This window comes from Meleagris gallopavo, chromosome 2, assembly GCF_000146605.3.
Source record: "Meleagris gallopavo isolate NT-WF06-2002-E0010 breed Aviagen turkey brand Nicholas breeding stock chromosome 2, Turkey_5.1, whole genome shotgun sequence".
In the NCBI taxonomy this organism is placed as follows: Eukaryota; Metazoa; Chordata; class Aves; order Galliformes; family Phasianidae; genus Meleagris; species Meleagris gallopavo.
In genome coordinates this window covers 107331436-107350323 of record NC_015012.2, presented here as the reverse complement: position 1 = coordinate 107350323, position 18888 = coordinate 107331436, and the positions used below count along the sequence as shown (strand labels likewise).

The following is an 18888-nucleotide window of genomic DNA, read 5'->3' as shown; positions in this document are numbered from 1 at the left end:
GGAACGGCTGTTTGTGAGGGTGGGTGATGATAGGACAAGGGGAATGGTTTTAAAGTGAGACAGGGGAGGTTTGGGTTGGATGTGAGGAGGAAGTTTTTCATGCAGAGGGTGGTGAGGCAGTGGAACAGGTTGCCCAAGGAGGCTGTGGATGCCCCATCCCTGCAGGCATTCAAGGCCAGGCTGGATGTGGCTCTGGGCAGCCTGGGCTGCTGGTTGGCGACCTGCACACAGCAGGGGGTTGGAATGAGACAATCATTGTGATCCTTTTCAACCCAGGCAATTCTTTGATTCTATGATTTATTTGAGAAAAAGTGAAGTATAGGAGCAATGATGTAGGCAAAAGGTGCACAGCTGCTCCTATATTGGTTACTGCCAGACACAACATTACTATCTTATTAAACAAACCATGAGCTTAGAAAAACTATGTTTTATCTACTTTCTTCTTTCTAAAGTGAACTGAGTCTGATTAACATTAACATCAAAGTGCTGCTTAAGTCAATCACATCTCTGCTGAACTTTAGTGATTTTGCCTGAAGACTCCAATGCCTGCCAAATACACGATTCCAAAATTCAAATGGTTATCTGTATGCAAAAGAGGTCAACCACAGCTTGCACTGATATTTTATTTATCAGTATATCTAAAAAAGGAAAAAAAAAACAAAAACAACAGCAAACCCACCTACTGAATTCCCTTGATTCCTTGCATTAATAGTTACAGAGAGAAAATTTTCTTCTGGGTAAACACATAAATAATCCTCAAACAGAACAAGCAGAGAATTTACAACTTTCTTAGAAAGCACAAAGCACCAGGTCGTGGGGCACTGGAACCAAAGAAATGTGGCTGGCCGTCCTTCGCTGATGATTACATTCCAAAAGTGATTGATATAAGGCTGGTTGAGTAGTGTTGGATTTCAGCATTACATGGACTGCTGCCTCCTCTCCAGGCATTTCTCAATATCATCCAATACTTGCACAGCTGCTTTAGGAATACGAGTCCCTGGGCCAAACACATTGGTAACGCCAGCTTTATGTAGGAAATCATAATCCTGTCCAGAAAGAAATGTGAGATCTTTAATTAACAGTGCAACAGAAAATTGACCAGTAACTGTACGTGCTGACCCTCAGAAAATATGCATCAACTCCCTGAGAGGCAACAGAGCATCAAGGGAAGTGGCAAAAAAAAACAGTAACTGGAGAAATAAAGAAATACCAAAAAGCATCTACAAGAAAGGTCTTATTTGTTTATCATCAGACTAATATAACATAAGTCAAATGAATGCGACCCTGAATAACCTAGCCTAAATTTGATCTACTTTCCAATTTTGAAAATGCTGCTTTGAACAAGGGCTTGGAATAGGTGACTGGCTGCTAATGGTCCCTGCAATCTAAGTAACTCTGATGCTACAGTCAGCCTGAAATTCTGAAGTGACCAGAGAGGCAGTTGTCTGGTCTCTCTTACTTCTACGTGGGAATAGTCTACATGTCTTTCAGCTACAGGCTAGTAGTATATCCTACTGGACAGAACACAGTCTGTCTCTTAGACAAATCTTAGGAAAGTTGTTCATTTTAAAAGTCTGTCCTTCCTGAACTACGTACCTGACTGGTTAGAGAAGGAAAATGTCAGGGAAAAGGGAGTTAAAATAAATTTGTATGCAAAATCGATCTGAATCTAGATTCTCTCTAGAATCTGTCTCTCTCTAAACAGAAGACTAACCTAGCCTGTTACAGCCAGGCAAATTCTGGATGAGCTAAAGAAAATTTTAGGAAAAAGACACAGATCTGACTGTGAGGGAATCCAGCAAGCTTAGGAGAAATAGTTAATGAGAGGGACTAAGTCTGATGACAGAGAACATGAGGAGCAGCTAACTAAAGAATGAGATGTGCACCCTACAGCTGCACTGATGAGCCATATCTCTTAGTCACTGTGCCTCTTCAGAACCATTACTGAAAGTAATAAGTTCCCTTCAGATGGGAGCTAGCCTTTACCAGGATTATGCAAGGTACTGGTAATTGAAACTAACAGAACATGAAAACCACTTCCCCGAGGCTAGTCTCCTCACAGCAGAACTTAATATTCCATCCAACAAACAACGTAAGTTAAACCAGGACATGATGTACAGAAAGTTCTATCAACAAGACGTGACAGCACCCTGTGACCTTCCTGCAGATCTGTGCTGAACCTGGTGATGGCACCCGGCAGCCTTCAGTGCTTTATGTCACCTCTGACATTCAGATTATCTAAGAAATAGCTAAAACTAGCAAAGGTGGAGATGATACTGATGCATACCTGGGGTGGGATGACACCTCCACATATGACAAGAATGTCTGGGCGGCCAAGGGCATCGAGTTCTTTGATGAGTTCAGGCACAAGAGTTTTATGACCTGCTGCTAGCGTGCTCACACCAACACAGTGTACATCTGCATCAACAGCCTGCTGGGCCACTTCGCGAGGAGTCTGTATGGAAAGAGGATCACACACAACTAACAGCCCCAGCCTGGCTGCTGAAAGGCATGGGATTGAACACTGCTGAGTCACTCATACCTGGAAGAGGGGACCTATGTCCACGTCAAAGCCAATGTCTGCAAATCCTGTAGCAATAACTTTAGCTCCCCTGTCGTGGCCATCTTGGCCCATCTTTGCAACCAGTATACGGGGCCTGCGCCCCTCGCGATCCATGAACTTGGTAACTCTGATTGAAAACATGAATGATATCACTCTTAGTCACTGAGATTCACCAGAAGCATTTCCACAAATTTAAAATAAAAGCACTAGCTGCAGCTGCAGCATAATTTCTGTACATCAAATAAAAAGATCTTCCAAGTCGCCATTTGCTTATGTAGCTGGCACAGTTATTGTTATATGATTACTAATCCATTTCTTGTATTTACTATTCAGAACAATAAAATATTCTTTTTTGAAGAAAACCACTACTTTTCTGCTTTGCAGTGGCAAAAATACTGCTTTCTATGAGGATTGAATGAGCTGAATAACCACCAACTTAAACACAATTCTTAGATTTTAAGAATAATTATGAACATTGAGTTCAAAAAGTTGAAGCATGGCACAAGAAATGCTGTGCAGTAGCACATCATTGTGCAGGAGCACAGAAAAGGATTACTACATCTTCCATTCTGTGCGCTCAGTCCAGTGCCTCCCTTCTGTTTAGTGACAGTTCAGATGTCTGTTGAATTACAAGTGACTGTGTAACCACAACCTCCGAGGTTAATCTGTCACCTTACCTCTCATTATCCATATACTGCCAGTATCTATCCTGCAGCAGGAAGCAAAGACAACTGTTTCTCAGAAACATTGCTAAAAAGACTTTTTAATATTGCTTATCCTGTTCTCAGTGCTCTTTTAAATGATGGAGCTGTATGGACTTGGTGCATCTCGAAACCAAATGCTGACTTGACTGTGTTAGTCACTGTAAGAATCCACTGGTTTAGTTTGGGGAAAAGAATGACTCAAGACAAAGCATTTATCAGCACAGAATTAAACAGCCTCAGTAGATTGTGCTAGGAGAAGAAAATGCATCATGTAAGAGCAATAAATAAAACACTTGCACAGTTGAGAAGTGAATTATATCACAGAAGCTGAGAGAAGAAGACTAACCAATCTTCTACTTGAGGATCTAGAGTTGGGCCTGCCTTCTCTGTTCCTAAGGACTGCTAAGAATATCAACCAAGTAGTATCTGCATTAATTTGTAAAGTCTTACAATTCTTCTCTGTATTGTTTTCTATTCCATATTCTTATTTTCTTATTACCCACAAGCTCAATCCCAACAGAAACAGTTTTTTGGTGCTCCAAGACTACCTAAGGCAGTACAAGGCTTGAGTTAAGAGAGGGGCAGGTGTGAAATTTCACTTTTGAAGGCCTGTGCAAAAGTGACTTGCAGCAAAGTTACTTTCAATACCACGTACACTAGCTGGTTCACACAAACTGTGACATAATGGCAGATACAAAAAAGAAACTGCTTCTTGATTCTCAAGGAATAGGTTCAGCTTCATGTAAAAGCTTAATTATAAATACTTAAATTCAAAAGAAACATTTGAAATAAGAGAAGACTGTGTAATCTGCCAGCACAATGACCTTTCAACCAGGCTAAACATCACCACTGTGAAGCCATCCGTAAATTCCCTTTCAAGAGACCCCATAACTCTTTAAGGTATAAGACCCAAGAGAGCAGGGATGCATCAGCCCATATTACATCCCTGCCCACTGTAACAATTCAGTCTCTTCAGTCAGGAGAACAGCAGCAAAGGCAGAAGCTGCCAAAAGGCACAAATACTCACTGCTTTCACACATATTGCCATCTTCTGATGTTTTCTCCCTAGTGACATGACAAAGTAACAACCATAGACAGGAAATTTCAGGTTGATATCCAGGCAGATTTTAGCCTTATAATTTTAGGAACAGTAAAGAAAGAAGTCGCAGGGACAATTTTTGGGCAGCTCAAAACCAGGTTTTACAAATAGGAATAATTGGAAATATTTGTAGAGATTACTATCACACAGTCTTCAGGCAAAGCAAACCAGTGTATGGGGATTTAACCCTAAGACTACCACATCTGCTTCAACAAAATCCTCAAACCAGAAAACCATCTCAGTGCTAGTTCAATTTACTGTTGACTTCTGTCCTACCTCAGTTATTTTTTCTTATCCTGCTTACTGGCTTACAGGTATGGGAGTGCCCATGCAGGTGGTTTGTTATGGGGTGTGCTTTTTTAAGGCACAGTAGCACGTAAACCTAATGTCAGCCTGTGTTTGGCTTCCTGCAAAGCCCTCCTCACCTGTTGATAGCATGAAGGATTTCATCGCTCTCCCCAAACTCCTGTCGATAAGCTCCGCTCACCATTCGGTCACTGGCTTTATGCTCCCCAAACACTTTCTTCATTGCATCTGTTATTTCTCCAACGGTGCACCTAAGATACAGAAACAAAGTATTAATGCTATCAGGAGGCTTACATGGACACAGAATACAGAATTAACTGGCAGCAGCCCAACTATTTGCCTTGCTGCAGGAGCAAAATCAATTACATTTGCTTCCCTTGTGGCCCTGCAACTCTGGATGTCTGACTTGCATCTCACTGGAACATGCAAGAATATTTTTAAGAAAATACTGTTCTGCTGATGTGAGAAGTGACTTTACATATGACAAGGCATCTGGGACTGTTACATGGCAAAATACTGCAGGAAATTAAATCAGGTTTTCTCAACTGGGAATTTTTTAATGCTCAGCTTGCAGGATTCTGCATTTGGACTCATATACTAAGAGTCAAAATATATATTAAGAAAATAAAAAAGAAAAAGAACACACACAAAAGCAGACTGCAACCTAACTCGTTTACTGGAATTTGTTTCTCTTGACCTTGCTGTTTATATTTTAGTACTTCTTATCTGCTTCTAGCATAGCAATTTTATTGACTGAGAAGCAGAAGAAGCTGGGAAAATCCATTTCCATGCAAGTGACAAGCTTTGTTTGCTATTTGAGACACCGTGCGTGCTAGAAATAATACACATTTTACTGCTATAGCACAATTGCCAGAAGCAAACCAGGCTGTGCTGCCTTCTCATACAAACAAATGAAACAACAGCTTCTGTTACGAAGCATTTAAAATCTTGAGCTTAATGGATTCCACTCTTCTGTGTAAAATCTCACATGCAGAACTGTCCCAAAAGGACAACGCTGTGTTCTCATAACAATTGAGCCTATAACCAAATACTGAGGAAAGAAGTCTACTCAGAAGGGAAAAAACAGCTCGTCTGTGGAGGAAGAGCAGTTCAGTTAGCAGCTGCATCACAACAAACTTCTTACTTGTGGTATGAAATGAAGTGGGAGCTGGCACCATATGCCAGCATGCCACCGAGCTCCTGATGGAACATATCATCAGTAATAATCAGTCAGTAAAAATATGTCATCTTTGAATAGGAAAAGACTAAAATATTTGTACAAAGGAATGATTACAACTCGCTGTACACTTTGTCAGAGTGAAAGGAAGAAAAACAGTACTCTTATAGAACCCTTTGAAAGTGTGCTTGCAGATAGAGAGACCTCATCTGTTTGATTACTGCTAAGCATTTTTCAAACCTCTCGAATTCATATACGTTTGTATTACATTCACCTATAAGCTACTCTTAGGTGAAATGAGGTACTCTAAAGGTTTTAATACAAATCAAAGGACATTTGGTGCAAGTTCTTGTCCACATACTTTTACAAGAGGACGACCAAATGAATTGCAGTCAGGTTTCCTTTTGCTGTTTGCATTTCAAATAGGTTCTGTGTGATGCCTACCTTACATAGTCTGCCACACAGCCAATAGAACAGATGGATTTTTGCTGTATTAACTGGATCCTCTGTACATCTCAGAGAGGTATTTTACTTCCTGTGTCTATTGCTGCTCTGTCACTGGCTCATGTGCAGCATACTCAGCAAACATAACAGTAGTTATAATCCAAAGCTACATTAAGGCAGAAATAGCAAAAATTGTATCTTGAGCATGTAAGCAAGATCTCTAATGCATATGCCTGAAGGTGGTCTCTTATGCTGAGGTATCTCTCTTCAGGTTCCCCACTTTGTCTCGAAGATAGCAGCAAGCTGGACATGCAGTTTTTTACTCATGCTACAGACAAAGGCTTCATCTTTTTGTCATTTCCCCTCCCCCTTTACCTTCTGGAGTTATATTTTGGAAGTTCTCAGCTCTTACCCATTTTCTTCTTCAGCATAAGAAGGAGTCAAGTCTGGACTCCAGAAGATTATACACAAAAAAAGCAGCCAATGCCAAGTAATAGATGATTTATATTAGCTATAAGTTTATGGATGAACTGGACTTAGACTGGCACTCTCTTTGAATTTATTTTATTAGTAATGCAATAGAGAGCATTAGTCACAAAGCAACCTGTCCATGACTGCATCAGAACCTGCCAACATCTCTGTGTAAATCTTCATTTCACAGCACCTGTGGGATCTCAGAAAGCTTAGCAAGTACTACCTGTCTTACACTGGTTTGTGTTTTTCAGAATATCTAAATAATCTTATTAATGTTACTGTTGTCTGCTATTAATTAAAAAAAAATAGAAAAAACAGACTGGATAAGCATTAAGTTAAGAGACTTCCTCAAGGCTGAACAGCAAGTCTGCAGCAGACTGATAAATAGGATCTGGAAATAGTGACTCCCTCTCAGAGTGCCAGACATCACAGACTGCAGCTTAACATAGATACAGATCCTCCATAAACACTGGCAACTTCCTCCTGTGAAAACTCCCTAAATGCTTACTGTTGCAGAACATACTACTTTCTCTAGAAAATAACAAATCTTTTTCCTTCTCTTGTTTTGCAAAAGCAACGTGTAAGTATAAGTATAGCTTATTCAGCTTTAAACCGAAGAGCAGCGCGTGCAAGCACACTTGTGCTGTGCTCTTCTGTTCCTTCCATGCACAAAAAGAAATGAAAGTTTCAAGAGATAAAGAAACAGACTGCCCTGAGTGTGCTCTCTTGAAAATCTCTTTGCATGTTGCCCTGTATAGAAGAACTCCTTGTTCACAAAACACATTATGCTCTTTTCTTTATAGAACCACAGAATGGTTTAGGTTGGAAGGGAGCTTTAAGATCACCAAGTTCCAATCACTCTGCTATAGGCAGAGACACCTCTCTCTAGTCCAGGTTGCTCAAAACTCCACGATCAGATGCCATAATAAAGTCATTCTGTGGTCACATCCCATACTTAGTCTACATGGCTTCAAGGCAGAGAGAAATTTTGTTTCACATTTGCAGCTTATAAAGTATTAATGCTTTTACAGATAATAAAAACAAGGTCACTAAGGAAAGAAACTAGTGGGTAATTTGTCAATTTTGGTACAGAAGACATGAATTCCTGGTAAATCCAACATTATCCTGCAGTGACCTCCACAATTCAAAGTCAGGTGTAGGCAGACATGCTGCTGGATCAGAGCAGCATCATGCTGCATCAGTGCCATGACAAGCTGTGCATGGGAAAGCTTGTACAGAAATATATTCAAAGAGTGGCTGTTAGTGTTCAAAAAAAGAGAATGAAGAAATTTGAGAACAAGCAAGAGGGCATTGCAAATATGAGTGATTTTGGCTTGTTCATTTCTGAGGCATTTAGTTAGTTAAGGAACAGACAGGTATGTTGTATTCTACAGACTGATGTTTACTTTGAAGCAGGAAATAGTCTTAAAAGCACCTTAAGTGAAAAAAAACCAAACCAAAACACCCATCTTCCACTGGGCTCTAAAAGAAGCCTCACTGCTTCAAAAGGACCTTTTACACTGTTGTCTGCCTAAGGAAACATTCTCCTTCAATGATAAAAACATTTTCACACCAAGCTCTGGTGCAGGAAAAGATGAAGCAACAGTGCTAGGATTGTGCACATCCCTTTTCACATCTCAGACACTTCTCAAGCTCCCTGACCCATGAAATGGCAGGGTGGCAGAAAAAGGTAGTTATAGCTCAAAACTGCTAAGATTCTGAGCCTGAAACAACACAACTCCTGTGTACAACATTATTTCAGATGATATACTTCGTATTCCCATTGTTCCTCAGTAGAAATTCAACCATAGCTTTAAGAGACTGTAAAATGCAACAGTCTTACAATATCATATGCACAAGTCCTTGTTTACTTCCATCTCAAAAATAAAATCCAAAAGACCTTGAGACCAACCTCACTGACACCATACCCAAAAATAGTTGAAAGATGAATCACAGAATGATAGAATGGCCTGGGTTGGAAGGGACCTCAAGGATCACGAAGCTCCAACCCCCCACCACAGGCAGGGCCACCAACCTCACATCTCACAGCAGCCCAGGCTGCCCAGGGCCCCATCCAACCTGGCCTTGAACACCTCCAGGGATGGACGAGGCATCCACAGCCTCTCTGGGCAGCTGTTCCAGCACCTCACCACTCTCACAGCAAACAACTTCCCCCTGAAAATGAACAACCAGTTTTTAAATAGCAGCTGGATTTTCACCCTTATCCCTAATACCTTGAACGTGCTGCTTCCACTGCAAGAGCCAGGATATTGCCTTCACCTGTGGCTGCACACTGTGTTAGAGCATCAAGGCATCGCTGAGCAGCTGCGGGGTCTCTGCTAGCCTTCACCTGAAGTGCAAAAGAAAAAATATTCACCTGAGTAAGAAACGTGACGTGCTTTGAGTGCAAAACATGGCACAGCTATTTTCTGTCTCTGTTTCAGAAAATGTAAAGTTCTCAGTTTTGAAATTCATATCCTCATGAGACTATCTGAAAGGCAATGATTAATACCAAATGAACAACATTCAAACAAAAATGGCTTTGTTACTACTTTGTTTCCTAGGGGGTTTCCATCACTCTACTGAAACAAATGAACAGAAATCCAACTTCTCCACTAACAACTAGAGTGGATCCTAAGAGATTTAAGGGTCATGCTTTTGGGAAGCCACATTTTCTGTAATGTTTACTTAAGTTCTATCTGCAATTGTAACAGCCTTCATTTTTAAGAAGGTATTTCCCACCTTATTAATCTTCTCAATCTGCTTGTTACGGACTGAAGAATTATCAATAGCCAGAACTTCAACTGTCTCCTCTTTTTCTAGCTGATATTTGTTTACTCCAACAATTACTTCAGAACCTATTTCCAGTGGAAACACAAAAAATTTAGGATATATGTGCAAACTAGTGTGAAAAGACACAATGTTTATATGACAAGAACATTTTAAGTAATAGAATACAGTGCTTTGCTTTATAACATTTCAAATACTTTAAGAAATATAGGAAGGATTTAAGTCTATTTCTATACTTAAGAGATGATTATATGCATGAACATTCAACACAGTTAACACTGGGCAGAAAACAATTTGAAATAGAATATTTATCTTTCAGACTCATTTAGTAGTGAGTCACTAAGACACGTTTGCTATTTTCTTTTTGAGTTTACATAACTGATTCTTAAAGAACTCAACAAAAGGGCTTGTCCTCTACACTGCTTTGCATTTACTTTTTTGATTTTAGCAGACAAATAAGCGAAGTTCCCACTTAAGCCTGCTTTGTGTGTATTAGAATTATCATGTTCAAAACCTGCATTTCAGTTTTCAGCTGGCATGGATTTAGCAAGCATTTTATCTGCAGTGCTTCATAACGTTACTCCTCTTTTCAAAGCAGGATGAAGTAATCCATCTTGGGAGAGGAAACAGAATTGTATTGATTGTTCTTGACTGGTCAAGAGCCTGCTTCAAATTCACACTCAAAAAAGGTTCATGAACTTCTTTCCTGTTCAAGTTATCCCTGCAGACCAGAAAAACTGAATAGAGGTAATAAACATATATATACACACTCACACACATTTATTACACATATACATGTGTATAAATGTACATATTTGCACATACACACCTCCACAAACACACACTGTCTGTGATTATGTATCCATACATAAATAAAGAACTGCATCATCTCCTAATATGAAATGACTGCATTTTTCTGGTCTTCAGGACAAATCAACACCTCCCAAAGAAACTGAGCCACTTGGGCAGATGCATTCAACACTGCCATCTGCTGGCTGTCACAGTTTTACACTCAGGAGCAGCAGTTTAAATGTGCTACCTCAAAAAGAAAGCAGGAGAAAAAAAAAAAAAGTTCCCTTCTTTTGCCTTCTTGCTCCCTACCAGAGTCAATCCTGGCTTGCCTTCGGGCTGCACACTCTTCAATACGAAGTTTGGGAATTCCCTCAGCAACAGCTTTGGCCATTCCACCCATTTCTTCAATCTCCTCAATGAGCTGCGAAATGCAGAAGATTGAGAAAAAGAGGATTAGTAAGGTTCACAAAACAAGCTTTGCAGTTGCACAACCATCCAAATTCTAACTACATCCAAATATACAGTCCTGTTCTCCTAGCTCTCTGTGTCTCTGACCATGGATTTTGGTATGTGTTACAAGAGATCTCAAAGGAGATCATTTTTATGGCCAAAACTCCATGAATTCAGTAACAGTGCAAGGCATGTTCAACCACAAATAGTTGTTGTCTCCCCTTCGTGAAGGACTAAAATTTGAGACCTTAATTCTGCACTGACTTTTGCCTGTCAGTTTAATGAACTAAAAAAGCCAGGGCTATTTGTCAGATCCTGAAGACAAGTTCTATGTCATGGTCCAACTCTCACACAAAAGCCCATTCAACTCCAAAACACTGTGTTCAAACTACCTACAGAGAGTGGTCATCAGACCATGCTTGGCACTGTCTAGAAGCATCTTGGTTAACACAGTCCTAAAAGACACCTGTCAGTGCATCCTACTGCACAGAGCAATCTGCATAGTGCCAGCATAGTGTTTGATCCTGTATTAGTTCATTAATTGATGTTGGGATTTTGCACTTTTGCTTAAAGGCAGAATTTACCTGTAGGCTAAACACAGAATGGCTTGGGTTGGGAGGAACCTTAAAGCCCATCTATTCCAAACCCCTCTGCTGTAGACACCCACCAGATCAGGCTGCCCAGAGTCCCACCCAACCTGGCCTTGAATGCTGCCAGGGATGGGGCACCCACACTTTCCTGGGCAACCTCTGCTACTGCCTCATTGCCTTCTGAGTAAAAAATTACCTCCTAACATCTCATCTAAATCTCCCCTCTTTTAGTTTAAACCCATTCCACCTTGTCCTGTCACTATCTGCCCATGTAATAAGCTGGTCTCCCTCCTGCTTATAAGCTCCCTACAAGTACTGGAAGGCTGCAATGAGGTTTCTCCCAGTCTTCACCAGGCTGAACACACCAAGCTTTGCCAACCTTTCTTCATAGGAGAGGTGCTCCAGCCCTCTAAGCATCTCTGTGGCCCTTCTCTGGATCCAATCCAACAGCTCCACATATAGGTGGATGGTTTTATTCAGGACTGCCACCAGTCAGGCTACTCTTGGGCTGCACCTCTGACATGCAACTAATAATTGGCAAATGAAATATATTATTTGAAATAAAAAAAAATAAATCTGAATCAATAGAACAACAACAACAAAAAAAATTCTGCATCGGCCAAACAATTTTCTGCCTCCTTACCTGGCTATAAAACTTGGCTTCCAGTAACCTCTAGTTTCTAAATATGAAGCAGAGTAACACATGCACGAGTAGACATGAATCAAAGAATACTGTGAGTTCTAAAAAGATCAAGTCCAACTCCTGGCTCCACATAGGAGCATCCAAAAAAATCAGCCCACGTCTGAGAGTGTTGTCCAAACACTTCTGGAACTCCAGCAGGCTTGGTTCCATGACCACTGCCCTGGAGATCCTGTTCTGCATGTACCTAAGTAGGATGGTTTGATCATTTCTTCTTCAGACTCCTCATTTTTTTTTCTTTAACCTTACACAGAAAACACAGATTCTCTAAAATAAGGAGTCTTTAGAGGGCAAAATATTTTCATTATCTGTCCTACAATGAAATATTTCCTTTCTGAAAGTAGTCTGCTGAAATGCTGAATGCATCTCTCTAAACACTTTACTTTTGTAAAGTTCATCTAGAAAAAAAAACATTGATGCTTAAGGGTTAAATAATTCCTTCCTAAGAAATTAGGTATGAAATAGTCATCTCTCAAAAATTCTATAGCTGCAATTTTCCTACAAACCATAAAGGAGAATGCAAACCAACCTTCAAAGCAGCCTCATAGACATCATTGGTGAGGCACTCCATCAGATAAGATCCCCCCCAGGGGTCTGCCACTTTTGGAATCCCTGACTCCTCCTGTATTATGATCTGTGTATTGCGAGCAATGCGAGCACTCTTCACTGTAGGCAAACCCAAAGCTTCATCAAATGAATTTGTATGCAAAGACTGGGTGCCTCCAAACACTGCAGCCATTGCTTCAATTGTAGTGCGAATAACATTGTTAAAGGGATCCTGGAAAGAAAAGGAAAGCTCTAAAGGTCAAAGCTTCTGCCACAGGGCTGAGGTATATTGATTTCACATACATTGCTGCACATAAATGAATGCAAGATTCCCAGTAGAAGAACTGTAATCATATCAAAAGCTGAAAAAATGGGAGACATCCAATGAAATTGATATATCGCTCAACAGTATTTCAGGCAAAGAGATTAATCAATAAAGCAAGCCAGAATTATTGATGTACAATTAAATTGGTCACAATAATAAAGCAAAGCTCAATTGATATTGAGTTGTGTTACAAGTAATTAATTCAAAGTAGAGATGGTGGAAGAGGTGGGATCCCTCCACCCCAGAATCCCAAAGTCTCAGAACACATTTGGAGAACAGTTCAAGAGTCAAGATCCATTTTGGTGCCACATGTGCTCAGTAATTTCACTAATGATAGTATTACACAAAGGTAGGAGGCACTGTTGAAATTTGCTTGTAGCAAATTCATGGATACATCAATGGATGCAACAGATAATCTGGAGTATAAAAACAAAAAGAAAGTCAATACTACAAAATGCAATTTTAGCATTTAGGTTAAGATTTTTCTCTGCTTTCTTCAGACATTTCAATAGCTGCATTGTATGCAGAAACCTTCAGAGTAAAAAAAGAATTATCATGATCCTCAGAGAGGGGTAACTGGGTACCCTGTGTCCTAAGACAGTGAAGAATCACTCAGTGCAGGTGCCTGTAACAGCCCTCTTTAAGAGATACACCACGAGAACATATTTTAATTAGGAAATAGAGTTAGGAAAATTCCTAACCTGCTCAGTGAGTGACCAGCCTGAAGTCTGACAGTGAGCTCTCAGCAGCAGAGATTTGGGATCCTTGGGCTTGAACATTTTCTCTATCAAGTGAGCCCATAGCTTCCTCCCTGCTCGAAGCTTAGCTATTTCCATATAGAAGTTCATGCCAATTCCCCAGAAGAAGGAGAGTCTGTAATAAGAGGATAGGATAAAACGTTAAACCAATCTAAAAACTCCATTTCAGTAAAGGACGAGACCTCCTATTAATTTAGTTTTACAGATTTACATGAGGTGATAGGAATATTTCTGGACACTGTTGCCATTTGCTACAGAAGACACACATCTATGCCAATAAGCAGTCTTAACTTTGAAACAAGGTAACTGCAGGCAAACTGCCAGTGGTTATGGCTTCTGGAATTGCTAAGATGTGCCCTGGGTCTGATGTGGGGGAGCCCTGAGGGAAGAAGAGTTCCAGCACATCAGTAATGCAGACACTGACACTGCAATGTTGGGAAAAGATGCTGGACACGATGTACTGCGTGGCTATTGCTCACAAACTACTTATGAGCAGAAGTCATTCTGCAGTCCTAAAGCTACAACTCCATTAGAACCTCTTTCAACAACTGCTGAGAGACCCTCTTGCTGATTCAGAAATCAACTATTACAACAAGCCTGGGCAATGCTTGGGCTTGTAAATTAGTTTTATTCAGTCTGTTAAAACAGATGTAGTCTAAGTGGCTGCTGGACCAGCTAAGTATTCTTTTTGGTTTGTTTTTTTTTGTTACAAAGTTTCAAAGGTAGGGAAATATATTTGCAGTAAGAGCCTTGCAAATATTACTTGTACATGTAGAAATCCTGAAAAAGATTAAAATTAAACTCTAGGGACTTTACCCAAAATGAGTTTTGTATTTAGCTCACCTTGGTGCAAATTCATCAATGGTAAGGCCAGCTTTCAGTCCAGTTCTGCAGTATTCCAAGCCATCTGCTATAGTATAAGCTAATTCCAGAATGGCATCAGCTCCTGCCTCTTGCATATGGTATCCACTGATTGAGATGGAATTAAATTTTGGCATATACTGCAAAAATAAAAAAGTGCATTACAGCAGAAGGGAGGAGAAAACCTGAGTGTTGTGCTAACAACACTCACAAATAACCCACTATTTGTAGATTGCAAACACAACATGCTAGCTGTTCTTTTCAGCTGTTTATTTCGCATACATTCCCATGCTTTTACTACTTCTCACTATTTGTTGTGCTTAATTTATTATTTCTCATCATCACTCTCTTCCTCAACGTGTCCCAACTCTCCTATGAAAACACAACTCAGCAAACAACAGGTAGAACTGAACTTCCAAGCATAAATCCAGAGTTTCACCCTTTTCTTTATCTGCTTTCTATGCTTTATTTCACTACACAAGGCCTTTAGATTTTCTACCTCCTTGCTCCTGCTAATAAGCTGGATAAATTGGCTTCTCCCTCTGCACAACAAAAAGCCTCTCTACTCCTTGTATCCAAGCTTTCTGCTATCTTTTCAGGCTTGTCTGAATTTGATTAGGCTTAATCCTAAAATTTATAAATGTTTGCAAACGATTTGAGACCTTAACTTGTCTTGATTTCTCTTCCCATCTTCTTCCACAACTGCATCTTTGCTCACTATGACAGGTCTTTCTGTTCTCTGCTTTGTTCTGCAAAGTCCCCTTATAAATAGTTAACCAGGTATAAAAATGAAGTAAATACACTTAAACACTGAATACCTTTGAGGTGTACTGGAAGATGTCAGCAATAATCCGCATTGATGGTTCTGGAGGGAAAATGTAAGTGTTTCGGACCATGAACTCCTTCAGTATGTCGTTCTGGATTGTCCCTGTCAGCTTGGCCTGAGGCACTCCCTGTTCTTCCCCAGTTACAATGAATGTTGCCAGCACAGGGATGACTGCTCCATTCATTGTCATAGAAACTGACATTTTCTCTAAAGGAATTCCATCAAAAAGGATTTTGGTGTCTTCTACCGTATCGATGGCAACTCCAGCCATTCCAACATCCCCTCGAACTCGTGGATTATCTGAATCATAGCCACGATGGGTGGCTAAATCGAAAGCAACAGACAATCCCTGTTGGCCAGCTAAGTGCAGAAAAGAAAGGAAAAAAAAAAGGAAAGAAAAAACTAAAAAAAAGAATTCAGAAGTGTTAAACAGCTGCATTAGAACTGGATCTCAATTCTTTGAAAGGGTAGGTAACAGCAGGACAAGGGGAAATGGTTCTAAGTAGAAGGAGGGGAAATTTAGGTTGGATGTGAGGGGGAAGTTGTTTGCTGTGAGAGTGGTGAGGTGCTGGAACAGCTGCCCAGAGAGGCTGTGGATCCCCGTCCATCCCTGGAGGTGTTCAAGGCCAGGTTGGATGGGGCCCTGGGCAGCCTGGGCTGCTCTGAAATGTGGAGGTTGGTGGCCCTGCATGGCACAGGGGGGTTGGAGCTTCGTCATCCTTGAGGTCCCTTCCAACCCCAGCCATTCTATCATTCTGTGATTGATCTAATTTTATTCAGTTTATTTTCCACCACTCAGGTTTGTGCAGTAAACCCCTTTTTTGCTGCTTCCTGCTCAGATTTCTCTGAAGTCATCTAATACATGGTAATTTTCGACTTGAAAAGTTTAGTTAACCAAAAAATATTTAGTCTTTCCATTTCAGCCACATAATCAGCTCACTATGCTTAATGCATTACTGAGCCACAAATTATAAATGTGTATACACAGGTAGTATCAGGGTTTGCAAACAGAAATACTGCTTAGCTGGAAACATGAAAAGATATGAATACAGCCCATTGCCATGGCTCAAATGACATATGCAGTGAGAGAAAATTGTCCATGCAGAGCAGGGAACCAGACAGTTAGAGCTCTTTGTTGCTCAGATGTGGAAGCAGTACCTGAAACTCTACAAATCCCAGACATCCATCAGCACTGCTGCTCCTGAAGAAACTACACTTCATTCCTTTGCCAATCAGCTTCTTTATCATCAGCAGAACTCTTAGCTGTCAGATATCAGCCTCTATTGCTCATCTAAAAACTAGGTGTTAGCCCTGAAGCACAGTGACAACTTTCAACTGTAAGAGAGAGTAGACTCAGAGACTTTTACAAGTGAAAATACCTAATACTGCTGCAAAACAAAACCCTGTGCAGAAATACTGGGGAAGCTGCTCTCAAGTAATGAAAACACCCATCTTTTATGAAGCTGGCCTTACTAGTACAACATGAATGACACAACACATATGTATTTATGTGAGTTTAAAACTGACAATATCAGATGGGAACCCAAAATGCCAGAATGAACTGATTTCAGAAACCTAACTGACCAAACTCAGATTTTTTTTGTCTCTACAAGCTACTACACGCTCACAAAATAAGAGTGAACGTTCCATGAACTCTCTACTCTTTGGACCCTGGGATGCTGCCAAATTTTGTCAGCATCAAGTCAGAGAAGCAACAGATAGCATTTAACGTGTTCATCTTCCCATCTCAATAGTAAAATGAAATAAAGAGAGTTTCAGAAATGATTCAGTACCATTGGGAAGAACCCGTCAGAAATTAAAACTCACAAGACTTCATAATCACATTTGCCATACAATTCTTCATGTGAATGCTTCCCATTGTTTAGCTTGGTGATGTCTTCTCCCAGCACAACTACCTTACCTTTAATGTTGTCCTTGTAGAACTTGTTGCTCTCCTCCACAGTGCTGAAGCCAGCATATTGGCGGATGGTCCACGGCCTGTATGTGTACATGGTTGGGTAGGGTCCTCGAGTGAAAGGTTTCACCCCTGGCAGCTCCTCAGGAAGCTCTTTTGTGTCCCTTTTGGAGTACAAGGGCTTGATGTCGATCCCCTCTGGGGTATGCCAAATTAAATCCTTTGGATTCTTGCCTTTCAGCTGCTTTTCAGCAAGGGCAGCCCATTCAGGGTGCAGTGGCTGACGGTGCAGTGAACGCCATGTGAGCCTGCAGGCTGGAAGCTGTGTTGGGCAGAAGCAACGGCAGGACTGCAGGCACAGAAGAACATCCTTGGCTCTTAGCATGTTTGATCCAATGAGTGGCCAGTATGGTGTGAGCTGAAGGGATTAAAACCACATATTTTACGTTACCATATAAATCTGACATGGGAGAATTTGTGCATGACAGTTCAAGCAATTTGCTAAAGCCAAAACAATTACTCAGGAATAAACAAAAGCGTATTATTCACTTGCTCATTTGACAGACATCCTCTTCTCTTCCCATTCAATCAGACAGTGCAAAGAAGAGTTAAGGAAAAATCCTACATTTTCTTCTAGCAAGGGAAGACATTCCTGCAACTCATCTGCAGCCACACATGAAACATATAGCTTATTTTGGCCCCTAGACAACACCATCATTAACCAGCCAGTGAAAGTCATAGCATCACAGAATCATTAAGGTTGGAAAAGACTCTATGATTATCGAGTCCAACCCATCACCACCACGCCCATTAAACCATGTCCCTATCTGACACATCTACATGGTACCTGAACACCTCAAGGGACAGTAACTCCACCACTTCCCTGTGCAGCCTCTTTCAATGTATTACCACTCTTCTGGAGAATAAATGTTTCCTAATATCCAACCTGAACCTCCCCTAGTGTAACTTGAGGCCACTAGCTCTTGTTCTATAGCTGTTACCTGGGAGCAGAGGCTGACACCCAGCTCAGCACAACCTCCCTTCAGCGAGTTGTAGAAAGCAATAAAGTCTCCCTTGAATCTCCCCTTCTCCAGACTGAACAATCCCAGCTCCCTCAGCCATTCCCGGTAACACCTACGCTCCAGATCCCTAACAGATCTGTTGCCCTTCTTTGAACACACTCCAGGGCCTCCATGTCTTTCTTGCAATGTGTGGCCCAAAACTGAACACAGTACTAAAGGTGCAGCCCCACCACAGGGGAGAGTGAGATCAGAATCACAGAACCTCCCAAGTTGGAAGGGACCTCAAGGATCATGAAGTTCCAACCTCCTGCTGCATGCAGGGCCACTAACCTCCACATTTAATCCCAGTCCAGGCTGCCCAGGGCCCCATCCAACCTGGCCTTGAACACCTCTAGGGGTGGACGGGGCATCCACAGCCTCTCCGTGCAGCCTGTTCCAACAGCTCACCATTCAACACGAACCTCCTCATACCCAACACAAACCTCCTGTGTCTCTCCAGGTGGCCAGCAGGGAAAGGGAGGTGATTGTCCCCCTCTACTCTGCTCT

General features: G+C 41.1%; 1 protein-coding gene across 1 annotated transcript; it reads right to left on the bottom strand.

Moving 5' to 3' along the window:
* Nucleotides 1-279: 279 nt before the first annotated feature.
* On the bottom strand, nt 280-17757 carry MMUT (methylmalonyl-CoA mutase). The gene is made up of 12 exons (XM_003204648.4): nt 17327-17757; nt 15398-15765; nt 14562-14719; nt 13662-13833; nt 12619-12867; nt 10659-10770; nt 9510-9625; nt 9002-9117; nt 4792-4923; nt 2543-2690; nt 2288-2455; nt 280-1046 (listed from the first exon to the last, which is right to left on the bottom strand). The coding sequence occupies exons 1-12, from the start codon at nt 17703-17705 to the stop codon at nt 918-920; spliced, it is 2247 nt and encodes a 748-aa protein (XP_003204696.1). The 5' UTR covers nt 17706-17757; the 3' UTR covers nt 280-917.
* Nucleotides 17758-18888: the final 1131 nt, after the last annotated feature.